Source organism: Muscardinus avellanarius (genome assembly GCF_963383645.1).
Source record: "Muscardinus avellanarius genome assembly, chromosome: 1".
Taxonomy (NCBI): Eukaryota; Metazoa; Chordata; class Mammalia; order Rodentia; family Gliridae; genus Muscardinus; species Muscardinus avellanarius.
Genome location: NC_137786.1, coordinates 220,102,012 through 220,120,443, shown reverse-complemented (window position 1 = coordinate 220,120,443; position 18,432 = coordinate 220,102,012). Strand labels below are relative to the sequence as shown.

The following is an 18,432-nucleotide window of genomic DNA, read 5'->3' as shown; positions in this document are numbered from 1 at the left end:
TCCACTTCTAAGTTTATCTATGTCCTTCACTATCCTCACTGTCTACTGTTATTGTTCAAAGATACAAGTTCTTACAGAGCCATTCTAAGACCATCTTAGGGTCTTATTTCTCACTGCTAAGAAAAATCTTAATTATATAAGTTGCTTTCAAATACAGTAAGAACTTTGAAAATACTAAATGTAACATGAAGGTAATATTATATATTAAAGATATATAACAACATTCACCTATACTTTAGTGCTAGTAAATTTTTGTCATGTATCACATATTTTCAAAAATCTCATAATCAACTGGGCATGTATTTCCAATAGTTGGGAGGCTGAGACAGAAAGATTGTAGGTTCCAGGACAGCCTCAATTAGTGAGACACGGTTTCAAAACAAAAAATAATCCAGGCATGGTGACACACACCTGTAATCCTAGTACTTGGAAGCTGAGACAGGAAGAATGCAAGTTCAAAGCCAGCCTTGGCAACTTAGCAAGACCCTATTTCCTAATAAAAAAATAAAATAGGGCCAGGTGTGATGGCACACGCTTGTAATCCCTGTACTTGGGAGGCGGAGATAGGAGGATCACGCAGGTTGGAAGCCAGCCGTACTGGTTTAAGAGACCCTGTTTCCAAATAAAAAGTATAAAATAGAAGCCGGGCGTGGTGGCGCACGCTTGTAATACCAGCATTTGGGAGGCTGAGACCAGAGGATCGTGGTTCGCCGACAGCCTCAGCTACATAGTGAGGCCCTCTGCAACTCAGTGAGACCCGGTTTCAAAATAAAGAATAAAAAATAGGGCAGGGGGTGTAGCTCGGAGGTTGAATGCCCCTGGGTTTCATCCCCAGACCCGCAAAAATAAATAAATAAAAATAAATAAATAATAAAATAAAAAGTATAAAATAGGTCTGGGAGTGTAGCCTGGAGGTAGAAGGGTTTCCAGGAACCCCAGTACTATCAAAAATAAATAAATAAATAAATAAATAAATAAATAAATAAATAAATAAATAAAAAATAGGGATGGGGGTGCACCTCAGAGGTAGAATACCCCTGGGTTTAATCCCCAGCACCAAAAACAAACAAAACAAAAATAAAAAGGGCTGAGGCTGGGGGTATAGCTTAGAGATAGAAAGGCCTTGGGTTCAATACCCAGTACCATCAATACACACAAAAACACCTCATAATAGTTTGTAGGTTAGGCACCATGTCTACAGTGCCTAATCTCTACATGGCCTTGACTCTCACCTCCAAAACAGCCCTGCACCTCTGCCTTTGACTCCAGAATTCCCTCCCACCTCTGAAAGTGTGTTCTCAGTTATTATTCATCCTTTCCTTCTGTTGGATCTTCCCTCTCTCCATAATGGCTCCTTTCCTTCAGCCTATAAACATATTCAAAGTGCTCCCATCTAAAAACTAAAAACAACAAACTTCTCCCTCCCTCTTCTTGCTTTCTCCTCTCCTTCTGTAATAAGCCAAAATTCTTGAAAAGAATCTAGCCTCGTTTCTACGCTTCCACTCTTCCCATTTACTCTTCAATCCAAGAAAACCAGGCATCCTGCCATCTTACTCCACAGACACTTCCCGAACCGCCTGTCTGCAGCCTCCTTTGCAGCTCTCCTCTCCTTTTGCCTCTCAGAGACACCGAGTCTCGCTCAACAGCCCATCCTGAAACTCTGCTCCCCTGGGTCCTGTAGCACTGCCCTTTCCTGGTTCTCCTCCTCAATTTCTGAGCAATTACCCTCAGTCTAGGAAGAGAAATAGCTTTATTTCCTGTAAAACTAGCTTTCTAGTGACAAAGTTTAGGGTCCTACAATGGGTCTCTAGCTCCCAATAGAAATATATACATTGGTAATACATAACATATATAAATAGATATGTATGTAAATACATTTATATACATATAAATATGCATATGATGTATATAAATATAGAAGCTAGGTTACGCCCAATTCCCAGCACCAACTAACTATAAAGAACCAAAAACCCAGCCGGAAGTGGTACAGCAAGTTTGTACTCCCATTATTTGGGAGCCTGAGACCCGATGATTTCAGCTTGAAGCCAGCCTCGGCTTGAGTATACCTATAATCCCAATTTCTGGGAAGGCTCAGATAGAAGGATTCCAAGTGTGAGGCCAGCCTAGGCAACTGAGGTAACCCTGTCTCACAATGAAACAGAGGGCTCAGCTAAGTGGTAGAGTGCTTGCGCAGCCAAGGCTCACACTGGAGGGACAGCCGAATAAACATCACTCAGACGACAGCTCCACACGTTAGCTCAGTGGCCCCGGATAAGGTACGTAAGCGAAATCTCGGGCTCCTCCAGGAAAAGGGGGTACGCCAGGGATCTCCTCATAAAAATGTTGTGAGGACCGAGATTGCTGTCCACTTCCAGGGCTCTTGGACATGAGAATTGGAGTTGGCACACCAAAAACATCTATTTAAACCCAAATTCTGCTTAAGACAATATTAGGGTAGCTATGCCACTTGGAAGTTGAAATAGTATCTCTGTGTGTATGTGTTTGTTTGGGAGTATTAAACAAACATTTATTTGTTTTTTATAGTGCTGGGATGAATCCAGGGACTCACTCTTATCTCTATGATTAAAAGAAAAAAGAAAAAGAAAAAAGCTTAACAAACAAAGTGCCTGCATAAGGGTTTAGGATTTAAATGAAAGGGCCTTTTCTCTTTTGGTATTACTTAATAGAAAACAAAATCTGAGAAATGAAGACTCCCAAGTACTACCAATCATACTGAAAACGAGTGACGAAATCCTGACTATCTAAATGTACCCTAGGAGTCTTCTCAAGATCTTCTACCTAAAATCTTAGGAAAGTGCCAAAAAAAAAAAATCGAAGAAGAGATATCAGTGATAATTTTGTCATACAAAATTTTAAATTGCTAGCCGGGCATGGTGGTGCACGCTTGTAATCCCAGCATTCGGGAGGTTAAGACCGGGGGATCGCGGTTTGCGGACAGCCTCAGCTACTTAGTGAGGCCCTCTGCAACTTAGTGAGACCCTGTTTCAAAATAAAAGAATAAAAAATGGGGCAGGGGGTATAGCTCAGAGGTCAAACGCCCCTCAGTTCCATCCCCAAACCTGCCAAAAAAAATATATATATATATATATATATATATATATATATATATATATATATATATATATTGTTGCCGGGTGTGGTGGCGCACGCTTGTAATCCCTGCGCTTGGGAGGTGGAGACAGGAGGATCAGGCAGGTTCGAAGCCAGCCGTGCTGGCTTAAGAGACCCTGTTTCCAAATTTTAAAAAAAGTATAAAATAGGTCTGGGAGTGTAGCCCAGAGGTAGAAGGGTTTCCAGGAACCCCAGTACCACCAAATATATATATATATATATATATATATATATATATATATATATATATATATATATATATATATTATTTACTGGTGTCCCTTCTTCTCTAACAATAACAACCAAAGCTGTTTCTATAACTTGGCTGATTTTAAGACTGTTCGAGGTAAAGAGGTGAGTATCAATAATAGACTGTTGCTTTGTTTTGTTTTGTTTTTTTATTTTTTGTGTGTACTAGAGATTGAACCCAGAGGCATTCTACTTCTGAACTAGATCTCTAGCCCTATTTTATTTTTTATTTTGAAACAGGCTCTCACTATGTTGCAGAAGACCTCACTAAGTTTATTGAAGCTGGCCACGAACCTGTTATCCTCCTGTCTCGGCCTCCCAAATTCTGGAATTACAAGCATGGGCCACCATGTCCGGCTTCAATAAGAGTTTTCTCTTCATATCAGGAAAGGTAAGAAAAAGTGCACAACGGGAAAGAGATCAACCACTTCTTTTCCTTGTAAGTTGGTTTCTCCTTTAAAAATATGAGATAAAAAATAAATATTTGCTGGAGGAGCAAAGGTCAAAATAGTCTCTATGTCCAGACATGTCAACAAAGATTATCAGGACTCCAAAAGCTATTTGTAGACATAACCTTGAAGAGAAAAAAGGCGGGGCTATTCTCCCTGAAGACTTTTAACTGTACAGTCACCATCCTCGACCATGCCGGCCTTGAAGACAAGCCAGAAGACTGCGCTTGTGAGGTTTTATACAGCAATCACATGTCTAAACAGCAGGCTTGATGGCTTTGTAGACAATCAAAAGGAAAATCAAATTTAGGCCTCATTAAATAATTTACTTTCAAGATACTTGACATAAATTAATTCACCTTCTTCAACACTCTTGTGAGGTAGCTTTTATCAACCCCATTTGTTGGGAAATTTGATCAAGGAGGGTAATAATAGTACTTTATATTTACAAAACACCTTTCTATAAAGAACTCCACCTTTATCTTCTCAATCGTCTCACATTCCTGTGAGGTAGGTGGCAATATTTCCTTTTCCCTTTTCATAGGTGAAATGCTAGGCTCAAGGAACATAATGACTTATTCATGTGGTGAGCCCGCTTGCCACTTGCTAGGACATACCCTTTGGGACTAACTCAACTATGGACTCGAGTCTGAACTGCACATAACTCAAGGGTGTTGCCAGGCGTGGTGATGCACGTTTGTAATCCCAGTACTTGGAAGGCTGAGACAGGAGGATCGCAGGTTCGCAGACAGCCTCAGCTACTTAGTGAGGCCCTCCACAACTTGAGTGAGACCCTGTTTTAAAATAAAAAAGATAAGCCGGGCGTAGTGGCGCACGCCTGGAATCCCTGCACTTGGGAAGCTGAGACAGGAGAATCACAGGTTAGCGGCCAGCTTCAGCTCTTAGTGAGGCCCCCTGCAACTTAGTGAGACCCTGTTTCCAAATAAAAAATAAGAAATAGGTCTGGGGTGTAGCTCGGAGGTAGAATGCCCCTGGATTCCATCCCAGCACCACACACACACACAAAAAAAATTCAAGGATGTTGAGCCACCAGTTTTCTCTACAGCCATCTTTCAACGCATCCCATTCCAAAAAGGACCAGTCGTACATGCTATTTCAGCTCATGCGTCACTGTGTATAAAGCATACTGCTATCGTTTCTCTCTTCAAAGTTTTGACGAGATGCCCAAGAGCAAAATTATTTTTTGTTTACTGTCTGTGCAGCAGCATTGTAAATGATGTCATCAGGAATGTACAAAACTCTGAGACAAAGCTGCGGGCCAGTAAAAGCAGCTCACGAGGGAAGAGTGCATTTCTTCTTTCCTTTTATGTTTTATGTTTTTTAAGTAGCTAACACACAAAAAGATGACTCATTAAGCCCAAAAGAGGTGACTATGTCATGTAAGGGCTTCTTATGCAGCTTTCCACAAAGAGACCTGAGTGGCAGCATACGGCCTCCTCGTCTGTGCATTTTCCTTCAGGCAGAATGTGCATTTGTGTGTCTACATACACAATTATAATCTCCTCTGAAAAGCAATTCCTTCCATATGACAGGCCGAACAGTGGCCTGAGTGCTGGCCTCGTGTAGCCCATGCAGTTAACATGCTGAAATACCAGACACATTTAATCTCTCCTTTTTGAAGAACTAAGATGGGACAGAAGAAGCAAAGCTGGAAAGAACTTCACACAAGAGAAAGGAGGCTAGTCCGAGCGCCCAAGCTCGCGTTCTCATGGGCTGCATTTCTTTTGTGTGTTGCCTACTTATGCGTCAGTTTGCAGGACTTTGGGGCATGAGAACCATGGAGCCGAGCGGTTCTGGCAGCCTCTCCATTTGACGAGCAGAGCCAAAGACATGTGGCCTTTGGTATATTTCACATTCAAAAGTGTTATTGTTTCAAACATGCCTATTTTAAAATATATAATTTTCCTATTTAGAGCACGTTATATGTAAGCTGGCCACAGGAGACGTTCTACCACATGAATTTTTTTTTTTTTTTTTTTAATGCAGAGGGCCCTAATGCAGTCCAGTTCCCGCCAGATGCCTCTGTTTACTGGAGGGCAACAGGGTTATCCCAGGTGAGAGAAGTCTGAATTAAACAAACACCTGATATAAAGTCCTGGGGCACAAGCAGATTTCTGTCTGAGATTACAGAAACTGAATCTTGTGTTTTATCACAATTACCTGTAATCTCAGGGCCAGATAATAGTATTAACAAGACCTTGAGCTACACAATAGGACAGCTGGAAAAAAGGCTCTTACTCTCTCCAAAGAACAGTGCTTTTAAAAGCTAATTCAATGAAGGAAAAGAAAGGGCTCTGAAAGTGCCTTTTCAAACAATATTTACTTTTACTGAGTTCCTGCTAATCAAACAAAACTTAGTCAAAAGCTTTTATGAAAAATACATCTGATGATTTCAGCAGTAATTGCTTTGTTTAAAGAAAGGTGCCTAAGAAAAAACACAGCTAATGGGATCAGTAATTTGGTAAGTTCAGAAGTGTTTGGGAAAATCCCTCCTCTCTTTGATAAATCATTAAAATTCTGCTCAGATAAATGTGTTTTGACTTGAAATTCCAATCATAGAATGAGCTATTTCCTAAGGCTGCTAAAAAAGTAGTACAAGGGTGATCCCAACACAGACAGAGGACCAGGGATTAGTTTACAAGGGTAACACTACTTGTAATCAAAGCATATCACTCTACCCAATTTAAGGGCAGGTTCTCACAGAGATATCCCAAAACAGTATAAAATTTCTTTCTGTCTTAAAATACCAGTTTTTGAAAAGTGGATAAAAATCTTACTGTTGGGTAACTAAAATGTGGAAACTATGCTATCAACCCAAAAAATTACCCTTAAGTACAAAGTTAAAATCCAAAGGGATCCAGGCAGATTTTAATCAGTTGTCCTTTTTTCATTCATGAAGATGGGGGGGGGGGGCATCGTGTCTCTCACATGGTAGGAATTCAATAACTATTTGTTGAACTGGATTCCTTTCCTCCATTTATTTTAAAATTTATTCTGTTACTTAAAGCAGACCATTCATTCAACAATTGAGCACTTCACTTGGCCCAAGCACTGTGCTAGATTTGAGAGATACTGAGAGAAAAAGCCTGCCCTCATGGCTTACATTCTAATAAGAAACAGACAATAACCAAGTATCCAAGAAGAAAAACAAGATAGCTGTGCTAAGTGCCTGTGGATATAAACAGAATGATGAACTAAAGAGGCTAATGGATCATGTCTCTTCTGACCTACTATTATTACCTTTTAAGCTTCAATTATTTACTTGGCTTCCTAGAGTTACTAAGCAAATATAGTATTTGTGCAAAAAAAAAAAAATTGATCCCCAACTTTTAGACAGCATTTGAAGCAAAGTTTTAAAGATTACTTAAACACAGAATTGATAACCAAGGTCAAAAATTCAAAGAGCTATTTTTGGAACAACACTGAAATGACCCTGCAATTTCTTCTGGAAAAATGGGAGTGACCAAGGGTCAGGAACAACATGCCTCAGAATTCATTTGCATGTCCCCTCTTTTTCCAACAAAAAGCTTAAAAAGCTTACAGGGTCCTTGGAAAGGTGGAAGGGAGTGCAGGCTGAACTTCCAGGAACTTTCGAAATGCACATGCCAGAATTGGGCCACAGAGGGATTTGAGAAGCTGCTGACCGAATTAGGGTGGAGCCCAGTGAGCTGCAGGCTCCAGAACCGTAGCTCAACCTCCACAGAGGCACCTACCACCCTGTCACTGGCGATGGTCATCTACAAGTATGCCCCATCTCCCATAGACGGCATATTTCTTGTGGCTTTAAGGGACACTTTATATTCATGCCTTCCTTTATATTTATTTATTTATTTATTTATTTATTTATTTATTTATTTTTGGTGGTACTGGGGTTCCTGGAAGCCCTTCTACCTCCAGGCTATACTCCCAGACCTATTTTTACATTTTTATTTGGAAACAGGGTCTCCTAAGCCAGCGCACGCGGCTGGCTTCGAACCTGCGCGATCCTCCTGTCTCCGCCTCCCAAGCGCGGGGATTACAAGCGTGCGCCACCACGCCCGGCTCATGCCTTCCTTTATAAAGAGAAAGTATCCGGAAGAAAAGAAGAAAAATAAGAAGGGGGAGAGGAAAAGAAAGATGATTTTGTGAACATGTCTATGACTATTTTAAAGTGACTAGTTTTATTAGCTTTACATATTTTTTGCTTATCTTTTATTGGTGCATTGTAGTCATACATCTGAATGGGGCACACGATGATAGAGGTATACATGTGCACATTGTTTGTTTAGCCCTTCCCCAATTCTCAGCCCATTTCCCTTCCCTTCTCTCCTCGTGTTTGGTGTAGTGATTGCCTTTGATGTGTTTATGAATGTACATCACGTACATTAGGGAATTTCCCTCTTCCTCCCTCCCATCCCCCTCAGGTCTAGTTTCCAAAGATTTAGGAAGTCAGTGTAACATCTATAATATTTTATTTCATTTCCTTCTGCAATGACTCAACACTTTTGGGTCCTAAGATTTCTGCTAGCTTATTGCTTATTAAATAGCAATGTTTCCTAGTATAGGATGGAAGGTTCACTAATAAAATTCAAACAAAAATAAGTTTATCAGGCCAAACATGGTAGCAATGCCTGTGACCCCGGTACTTGGGAGGCTGAGACAGGTTCAAGTACAGTCTCAGCAAATAGTGAGACTCTGTCTCAAAATAAAAAATAAAAAGGACTGGAAGTGTAGCTCCGAGGTAAAACGCCCCTGGGCTCAACCCCCTGTACCACAAAACTACTACTATAATGATGATGATGATGATGCTTATTGGGATTCACCCAAAAGCAAAAAATTAAAGTTGTGGCAGGTTGTCAAACTAGTAAATTTCATGTGCTATCCTATCAACAAATATAAAAAAGATTAATAACACTTAAGAGACTTCCACATACAGTCTCCTGCCAAGGATAAAACTGTATCAGCCTCATGGCTGTATCAGTGGGGACTGTATCAGTGACTGCTGACACTGTCTCAGTCCAGGTAACTGAGAAGCAGAGGCCAAAACAGGATCCAACATGTCAGAGATATACAAGATATACAACAGAAAACAAGAAAAAGCCAGAGGCACCTGGGAGAGGACCACATGCAGGTCTGCCTCTAGTGAGGGAGAAAGAAGGCAGGGAGGGGCCTATCAGTGCAATGAGGTCTTCAAGCCAAAGTCGCCCACCAGAGGAGCCACAGAACTCCTAGAAGTGGAATCCATTCTGCCCAGTCATCACTGGGAACAGCCCATGGGAAATGAATTATACCTGAACTAGGGGGCCAATTTCCCTGTCCTCCCTGGAGTAGGAAAAGTGAGAGGCACATTTAATGTTGCCACAGATATGAATTGCACTTTTATAAAACTATATAGTAAGCTGGTGTGGTGGCGCATGCTTGTAATCCCAGCATTTGGGAAGCTGAGACAGGAGTATCGTGAACTGAAGGCCAACCTCAGCTACTTACTGAGGTCATCAGCAACTTAGTGAGGCCTGGTTTCTAAATAAAGAATAAAAATAGAGCTGGGGTGTAGCTTGGATGTAGAATGCCCTGGGCTCAATCCCCAGCAACACACACACACACACACACACACACACACACACACACACACACACAAATTATATAGCAATAGTAATAGCAGGGGTTTCTAAATAAAGAATAAAAATAGAGCTGGGGTGTAGCTTGGATGTAGAATGCCCTGGGCTCAATCCCCAGCAACACACACACACACACACACACACACACACACACACACACAAATTATATAGCAATAGTAATAGCAGGGGGCCGGACATGGTGGCCCACACTTGTAATCCCAACATGTGGGAGGCTGAGATGGGAGGATCACAGTTCTCAGACAGCCTCAGCTACTTAGTGAGGCCCTTTGCAACTCATAGACACCCTGTTTCAAAATAAAGAATAAAAAATGGGGCTGCGGGTATAGCTCAGAGGTAGAATGCACCTGGGTTCCATCCCTAGTACTGAAAAAAAAAAAAATAGTAATAGCAGGTAATAATTATTGAGTACCACACAGATGCTCTAAAAGGATGTCTCACTCTTCTTTGTACACTCTCTTCATAATGTAGACACCATGTGGCAACCAGGCCCTGCTCTAAATGTTCATAAGCATGAGTTCTACCATTTTCCACATATACTTATGTGAATAAGTTCTATTATTATCCACATCTTCCAGATGTGAAAGCCAAGGAACAGAGAGGTTAGGTAACATCTTCAAAGTCACACAGCTACCCAAAGAACATAGATTATTGTCAATACGACTATCTCAAATGGTGTAGAAGTTATCTTCCTCGTTGCCTGCCTCTGATGAATGAGTCCAATGGCAAGGGAGAAGTGAAAATTTAACATTTCCTGATCCATCCTGATTCCTATGATGCCCTCTCATGGCCGAAATGTAAAATGAAGCCTTTGGAATTGACTGAACTTTCTCCAGGATCCATGTATAGGTCTATGCAAGAGTTGAAGCCAGACTTAGGAAGTTGCTCATGGTATTTATAACCTAAGAGTTTAACCATGAATCAGACTTTTGGATTAGAATTCTGCCTCCACCACTTATTAACTAGTAGGTATTCAGTGTCTTTATGCTGTAGTTTCCTCACCCGTTGAATGGCGATAACAAAGGGAACTATCTTTATATGCATAAATATGCCTAAAGCACTAAAGAAGGTACCTGGTACAAGAAAATCCTTAGTAAGTCTTAGCTGTTGCTGCTAGCTATTCATACTTGGGGTACCCTAAATCTAGGCGTAGTCATGTTCCATTGCGTGTGTGTGTGTATGCATATACACGTATATGTCTATATATTCCATTGTGAAAGGAGAGTATAAAATGATGAGTGAGGCCGGGCGCGGTGGGCACGCCTGTCATCCCCGCGCTTGGGAGGCGGAGACAGGAGGACCGCGCAGGTTCGAAGCCAGCCCCGCGCGCTGGCTTAGGAGACCCTGTTTCCAAATAAAAATGTAAAAATAGGTCTGGGAGTGTAGCCCGGAGGTGGAAGGGCTTCCAGGAACCCCAGTACCACCAAAAAAAAAAAAATGATGAGTAAAATAATTCCTGTTCCCAGGAAACTTGCAACTAATGAGCTGTTTAAGAGCTCCATACTTAACAGAGAAACCAGATCACTGATCTTTGAGCCAATAGTTGTTTTTGTTTGTTTGTTTTTATCTCTCTGGTGGAGAGGAAAAAATACAGGTTACAGAATCTGACAAACCTAGGTCTGAACCCTGCTTTATTTCACATCATTGCCTATGTGACCATGTGCAAATGAACCTATCTTTCTAAACTTCCGTTTCCTTATGCATAAATGAGGAGGTAATAGTAATAATTATTTAATGGGACTAATAGTAGTACTTACTTCATATGATGTTTGCAAACATTAAACAAGACAAAGTATTGCCAGGCATAGACAGAGTTCAAAAACTACGGCTTAAAAATACAAAAGAATAGCTAGGTGTGGTGGCACATTCCTGTAATCACAGTACTTGGTTACTTGGGAAGCTGAGACAGGAGGACTGCAGGTTCGAGGCCAGCCTAGTGAGACTCTGTTTCAAAACAAAAAAATAGAATAGGGCTTGAGGTATATAGCTCAGAGGGGAAAAACACCTGGGTTCAATCCCCAGTAACACACACACACACACACACACACACACACACACACAATATACATCTATATCTTAGCCAAGCATGGTAATATCAGGCATGTACTTGGAAGTCTGAGACAGGAGGATCACAGGTTTGAGACCAGCCTCAGCAATTTAGCAAGACCCTATTTCAAAATTAAAAATTAAGAGCCAGACATGGTGGTGCATGTTTGTAATCCCAGTACTTGGGAGGCTGAGACAAGATGATCGCAGGTTCATAGCCACCCTCAGCTACTTAGTGAGGCCCTCCACAACTTGGTGGGACCCTGTTTCAAAATGAAGAATAAAAAATAGGGCTGGGGGTGTAGCTCCGAGGTGGAATGCCCCTGCGTTTCTATAAATGCATATATAGACCCCAAAGCACAAGGACAATCTCTGATGGCCTAGAGGTACCTACTACGCCAACTCCTTACCAACCTCAGTGAGAACAAGCAGGGTCCTGGGAAACAGAAGAGCCACCTCGGAGCAGAAGTGAACATGCCCTTCGCCAGATTAGGTGGAGTCAAAATAAACCTCACACCCTAATGCTTATTCTCAGGTCAGCACGTAGGTGGTGTATTTTGGCAAATCTGGGACCAGAACAGGCTGCCCTTCGGCTCTAGAGAGTTTTCCACACCCAGCCTGATACGCAGACACACCTCAGCCTCTGGCGGAAGCCGCCAATAAGCAGCTTCAAAAGGCTTCCATGGGTCTTACACAAAAGCTGCTATACCATTTCCTTACCAGACTCTCCTCACCCCGGCCCACTCCTCCTTCTCTTACCCCACCCTTCTCTATCCTTTTCTCTCTTTCTCTCTTCCTCTTCCAACTCTTCCCCCCTTAGGCCTGGGCATTAACACAATCTCCATTACTACATTCTGATGACTGCGGGCGTGAGTATCACTAAGCTCTTCTTTTATGATAATCTTAAAATCCTAATCCATGCCAAGCCATGATTAAAGATGTCTAGTCCACAGAGTCATTGGGAAAGGATCAGTTTACCCAACATGATGGAAGGTTGTTTTCCTCCTCTCTAATAGTAAAAAAGGCAAATACAATCCCCAACTAGCAAGAAGGAAGGACTGTTGATATCTATTCTATAGGCATCCCTGTGATTTATACCTTAACCCAAAGAGGTTCTAGATGCATTTACCAAAGGGTACTCAGTTTTAACTTTTTTGGTTCACTGAATGCCAAGGGCAGCCCTGTCTCTGAAATTTTCTTTTCTTTTCTTTTTTTGAAACAAGGTCTCACTAAATTGCTGAGGCTGGCCTCGAACCTGCAATCCTCCTGTCTCAGCCTCCCAAGTACTGGGATTACAGTCATGTGCCACTGTGCCTGGCTTGCAACTTTTTTTCTACATGTATTTTCTTTTTTGCCTACTAATGCAAGTGAATTTATAATTGTAAAAATAACATAGAGACAAATTTGAAAGTCCATAGGGTTTTATACTGGTGTGTGTGTGTGTGTGTGTGTGTGTGTGTGTGTGTGTTGCTGGGGATTGAACCCAGAGGCATTCTACTTCCAAGCTATACCCACTAGCCCCCTTTTATTTATTTATTTATTTATTTATTCATTTATTCATTTATTTTTTGGTGGTACTGGGGTTCCTGGAAGCCCTTCAACCTCCGGGCTACACTCCCAGACCTATTTTTACATTTTTATCTGGAAACAGGGTCTCCTAAGCCAGCGCGCACTGCTGGCTTCAAACCTGCACCATCCTCCTGTCTCTGCCTCCCAAGCGCGGGGATTACAAGCTGCGCCACCACGCCCGGCCTCCCCTTTTTATTTTAAATTTTTGTTTGAAACGAGGTCTTGCTGGGATGCTGATAATCTTGCTAAATTGCTGAAGCTAGTCTCAGACCTGCTATCCTCCTGTCTCAAAGCCCCACGCACTGGGATTATAGGCATGTGCCACCAAGCCTGGCTGCCCATAGATATTAAAATTTTTAAACCAGCAAGTATAATCTAACCAATAGGACGTGGCTTTTTGTTTTGTTTTGTTGAGATAGGGTCTCACTCTGTTGCCCAGGCTGGCCTCAAAATTGAAATCCTCCTGCCTCCGAATCCCAAGCAGGTAGATTTAATGCTTACACAGCACCACGTCCAGTTCAGGCAGTGGTTTTTAAAGGTTATTAAGTTGAGGGTGAATGCTTCACAACGGAATGTCTTTAAGAGAGGCCAATTTGTAACATGCAAGGGTTGTCTAAGAACAAATGCACTGCAGCAAAATCACATGGTGTGATGAGCCATGAGCAATCCAGCGAGTAGCATGACTCTGCTAAGGGCAGTGTGGATGTCCAGATGATTGCCACGACGGGGTTAAGACACTTAAACATGCAACATCTCTTTGCTTTAAATGCTGAAGGAACATTGGTCTAGAATTCAAGTATCAGGTGGGTGGGTGGACTCTGAATACCTAAGCTTTCTCAACCAACCTGAGACTTTGATTCTGTTTGTAAATCCACTGTCAACAATGCCACTAATTTAGTCTTCCACTCTAAGCCACTTAGGAAGAGACCATCAACTTCTATTCACCACAGAGCCACTATGCTAAATATCCCAAGCCTTTGAGACCCAGAATTCAAAGAGCAAACACCCAAGGGAGTGAGCAATATACAGGCTTTTCAAAGACTTCATAGCTTACAAAAACAAAATCCTTAACAAAAGTCTAGATATTGCTAGACATTGAGTTGATATACACTGAATACAAATATCTCCTTTTGGCTGATTAACAGAGGTGATCGCTATCTTAAGCTATCTTTCCCCTTGATCCTCTCCCTGATATATGTTTATGCATATATGTGTGAAATATACATGTTTCTTTCAGTGACCAAATATCCCTTAACCTTGGTAAAAAGGCATTCAAATTCATAAAAGAAAAGCACATTAAGTCTACCCTGAGACTGTCACTTAACAGACAGAAAAAATTCAAAGAAAATTTTTACCTATTTTGTTGGAAAGACTGTGGAAAAACAGGCATTCTCTCACACTATTAGTGGCAGTAAAAAGGTACAACCTCTATGAAAGGCAATTTGGTGATATCTATCAATATTTCAAATGCACATGTCCTTCACCTACCAATTCTACTTTGTGGAATTCATCTTTTTTATTTATTTATTTATTTTTTTTGCGACTGGGGATGAAACCCAGGGCATTCTACCTCTAAGCTACCCTCCCAGCCTTATTTTTTATTCTTTTATTTTGAAACAGGGTCTCACTGAGTTGCAAAGGGCCTCACTAAATGGCTGAGGCTGTCCACGAACCACAATCCTCCTGTTTCAGCCTTCCAAATGCTAGGAGTACAAGTGTGTGCCACTATACCCAGCTTGAATTCATCTTTGCAGACATACTTATGAATGAACATAATTGAGAGCTATTCATTAAGGCATTTTTAATAGCAGAAAAAGGCCACAACTCATTATCTATTAATATGGAATTAGTTAGATGCATTATTTAAATATTGTGTAACTAAAAATAAATTTTAAAAAGAATAAAGAAATTTACTGACACATAAATTATTCTGAGCTATATTAAATAATAAGTATGCACTGTACACTCCTTTGTGTAAGTAATAAACTCTAAAAGGTTACTCAGGAAACCAGTAATAGTAATTACTGAGGGAGGCAAGCATGGCTGGGATAAATATACAGTGAGTGTGTATATATGAGTGTGTGTTGGTGTAATGCTGGGAACTCAACCTACAGATGCTCTACCACTGACCTGTATGCTGGCCCTATTTTTTATTTTGAGACAGGGTGCCACTAAATTGTCCTGGTTGGCTTCAAACTTGTTAATCTACAGCCTCAGCCTCCTGAGTGGATGGAATTACAGGCATGTGCCACAATGCCCAGCTACTGTGTGTGTGTGTGTGTGTGTGTGTGTGTGTGTTGCTAGGGATTGAACCCAGGGGCATTCTACCTCCTAGCTACACCCCCCAGCCCTATTTTATTCTTTATTTTGAAACAGGAACTCACTAAGTTGTAGAGGGCCTCGCTAAGTTGCTGAGGCTGGCCATGAACCTGCACTCTTCCTGTCTCAGCCTCCCAAGTACTGGGATTACAAGCGTGTGCCACCATGCCGGGCTTACATTTTTTTAATTTTTTAAAATCAAGTATCCACCAAGTGTAGTGGTGCACGCTTGTAATCCCAGCGTTCGGGAGGCTGAGACTGGAGGATCCCGGTTCGCGGCCAGCCTCAGCTACTCAATGAGGCCCTCTGCAACTTAGTGAGACCCTGTTTCAAAATAAAAGAATAATAAAAAAAAAAATAGGGCAGGGAGTGTAGCTCGAAGGTTAAATGCCCCTGGGTTCCATCCCCAAACCCGCCAAAAAAAAAAAAACCCCAAAAATCAAGTTTCCATATTAGCAATTCAAAAACGTTAACAATTGTTTTTCATTACAAAATGTGTGTGGTAGCGCCATACAATAGACCATTATCCTGTGATGCAAAGAAATGAGATATCAAGCCATTAAAAAAACATGAAGAAGCCTTACATGCCTATTGGAAAGAAAAAAGAAGCCCATCTGAAGAATTTGTACACTGTAGGACTCCAAATAAATGATATTCTGGAAGAAGCAAAACTTTAGGTAGACAACCTGCCTCAGCAACTCAGCAAGACCCTCAACAACTTAGTGAGACCCTGTTTCCAAATAAAAGAGGGCTGGGAATGGATGAAGCTTGGAAGTAGCATGCTCGGGGTTCACTCTTCTGCGACACACACAAAAAATTATAATAATGTACTGATAATAGTTTCCTAAGTGTAACAAATCTACCACAAAATGCAAGATGCTAATAATAAGAGAAACTAAGAGACAGAGGGCACAAGAGAGAACGCTATACTCTCTGTTCAATTTTCTATAAGTTTAAAACACCTCTAAAAATTTAAGCCAATGAATTGTTGACCTGTTGTTGTTGTTGTTGTTGTTGTTGTTGTTGTTGTTGTTGTTTATACTGGGGATTGAACCCAGGAGCATTTGACCTCCAGTTTCCACCCCCAGCCTTATTTTTTATTTTTGGTTTGAAACAGGGTTTTGTTAGGTTGCTGAGGCTGTCCTTAAACCTGGGATTCTCCTGTTTCAGCTTCCCAAGTACTAGAAATAGCGGGGTGCATCACCACACTCGCTTTAAGACTATGAATTTTAAAAATACACGTGTGTGCATATATGTGTGTGCATCTTTTTTCGTGCAGCAAATTCCCTATACCCTGAAGGAGCTCAACAAAGCACAGTACTACAACTACAGCTTTAGCTCTAGAGTTAAAGAGTCAAGTACTGGAATAGGAAATAAGGTTCTGATTCTAGTGCCACCGCATCTTATTTATGCTCGTCAACTCTTCAGCTTTAATGTCTCCATCTGCAAAATGGAAGGAAACACTGTAATGTTTCCCAGGACTGTTGAGAAGATTCAAATAAAGAACCCTGTATGTAAAATGCTTAGCACAGTACCTAATGTAAAAGAAATGCTAAAAATATTAGCTGCCACGATAACGGTAAAATAATTATTCATGGAATAACTTACTCCACTACCACAAGCATATTAAAAATACCCCAACAGGGCCCCAAAATCTCAACTCCAACCTGTCCCACTTTGAACACGATCCTCATTGCTTGAGTTCCAGCCAGTACAAGACATTCTTTACCCCCTAGATCATTTTTCCTCCCCACTAGGCCCTACATCTGATGCTAGGGCCCTGGACCCCCCCCCCGCCCCGCCTCTCCGCCCCTCCCTGTCCCACCCGACCCCTCCGCACTCAGACCCCGCCTCCGCCCCCGCCTCCTCCCAGACGCCGGCCTAACTTGTCTTCACTTTCCTTCCCCGAAGTTGAAGGAAGCGCCTACCCAGATACTCGTAGTCCGGTAGGGCTAGGCGCTCGGGACTCAGCATCCTTTGACCGGGGCAGCTTCCAAGCTCCAGCGCTCTAGCTTCCGGAACCCAGGTTGCCCGCTCTCTCCGTTGCCATGGCACCCAGGCCGCGGGAGGCGGGATGGGAGGTGGAGGGAGTGTCACGCCAGAAGTCTCCGTGTGGCAACGCTGAGCAGACCACGCAAGTTCCGGAAGCTATTGCTTCCCGGCCGTCTAGGTTCTTTGGACTCCAGTTCTTGCGGATCTGGTTTTAGAAATATCTGAAGTGAAGAATCCTTTGAATCTGTCATATTTCCTGATGTCGAAGAATTACGATCGGACGCCCATATCCACAGTTTCTGAATTTCATAACTATTCCCGCTTTATACAGCTGTTATTCTAATTCACAGTAATCGTTTCCACCCATGATCTCCCATAACAGCATCTGCTTACCTATTTTTAGCCCTCCCTTTGGTATTTACTATCTTAAACCGCTACAAAGTGCTTTCCCGTGCAAATTATATCCTGGCTACTTCTTGAGGTGAGGGGTGCGCCTTTTATCCTAAGGGTGCTGGATGCACAGAAAGTGCTCATTAAGTCCTCTGTAAATTGTCATTTCCTCTCAAAGTACTCTTTGTCTTTAGTTCCTCCTTCTACTCCTCTCCCTTACTATTTCATACCCTTCCCAAATGTTTTCCTTTTTTCCTACCAAGACACTTCACTTTTTGAAGTGACAGGTGGAGAAACGAGGACAGCATTCGATTTTCTTTTCGTCATATAGCCAATTTCTTATTTCTCCTTTAAAAGCAAAGAACAAGCCAGGCGTGGTGGCGCACGCTTGTAATCCCAGCTTCTGGGAGGCTGAGACCGGACGATCGCGGTTCCCGGACAGCCTCAGATACTTAGTGAGGCCCTCTGCAACTCAGTGAGACCCGGTTTCAAAAATAAAAGAATAAAAAATAGGGCAGGGGGTGTAGGTCGGAGGTTGAATGCCTTTGGGTTCCATCCCCAGACCCGAAAAAAAAAAAAAAAAAAAAAAAGCAAAGAACATTCATTGGTTTTCAAGTTCCTAGATATTTCTCTTTTTGCTCCTTTCCACT

At 41.8% G+C, this 18,432-nt stretch overlaps 1 protein-coding gene across 1 annotated transcript in view; it reads right to left on the bottom strand.

The window, feature by feature from the left end:
- CSTPP1 (centriolar satellite-associated tubulin polyglutamylase complex regulator 1) overlaps positions 1 to 17,450 on the bottom strand; it is a gene marked incomplete at both ends in the record, with an annotated part of 203,991 nt that extends 186,541 nt beyond the window's left edge. Inside the window, 2 exon segments of the mRNA XM_080707788.1 lie at positions 17,329 to 17,428; positions 17,430 to 17,450. Coding sequence (XP_080563914.1) covers positions 17,329 to 17,428; positions 17,430 to 17,450 — 121 coding nt within the window.
- Positions 17,451 to 18,432: the final 982 nt, after the last annotated feature.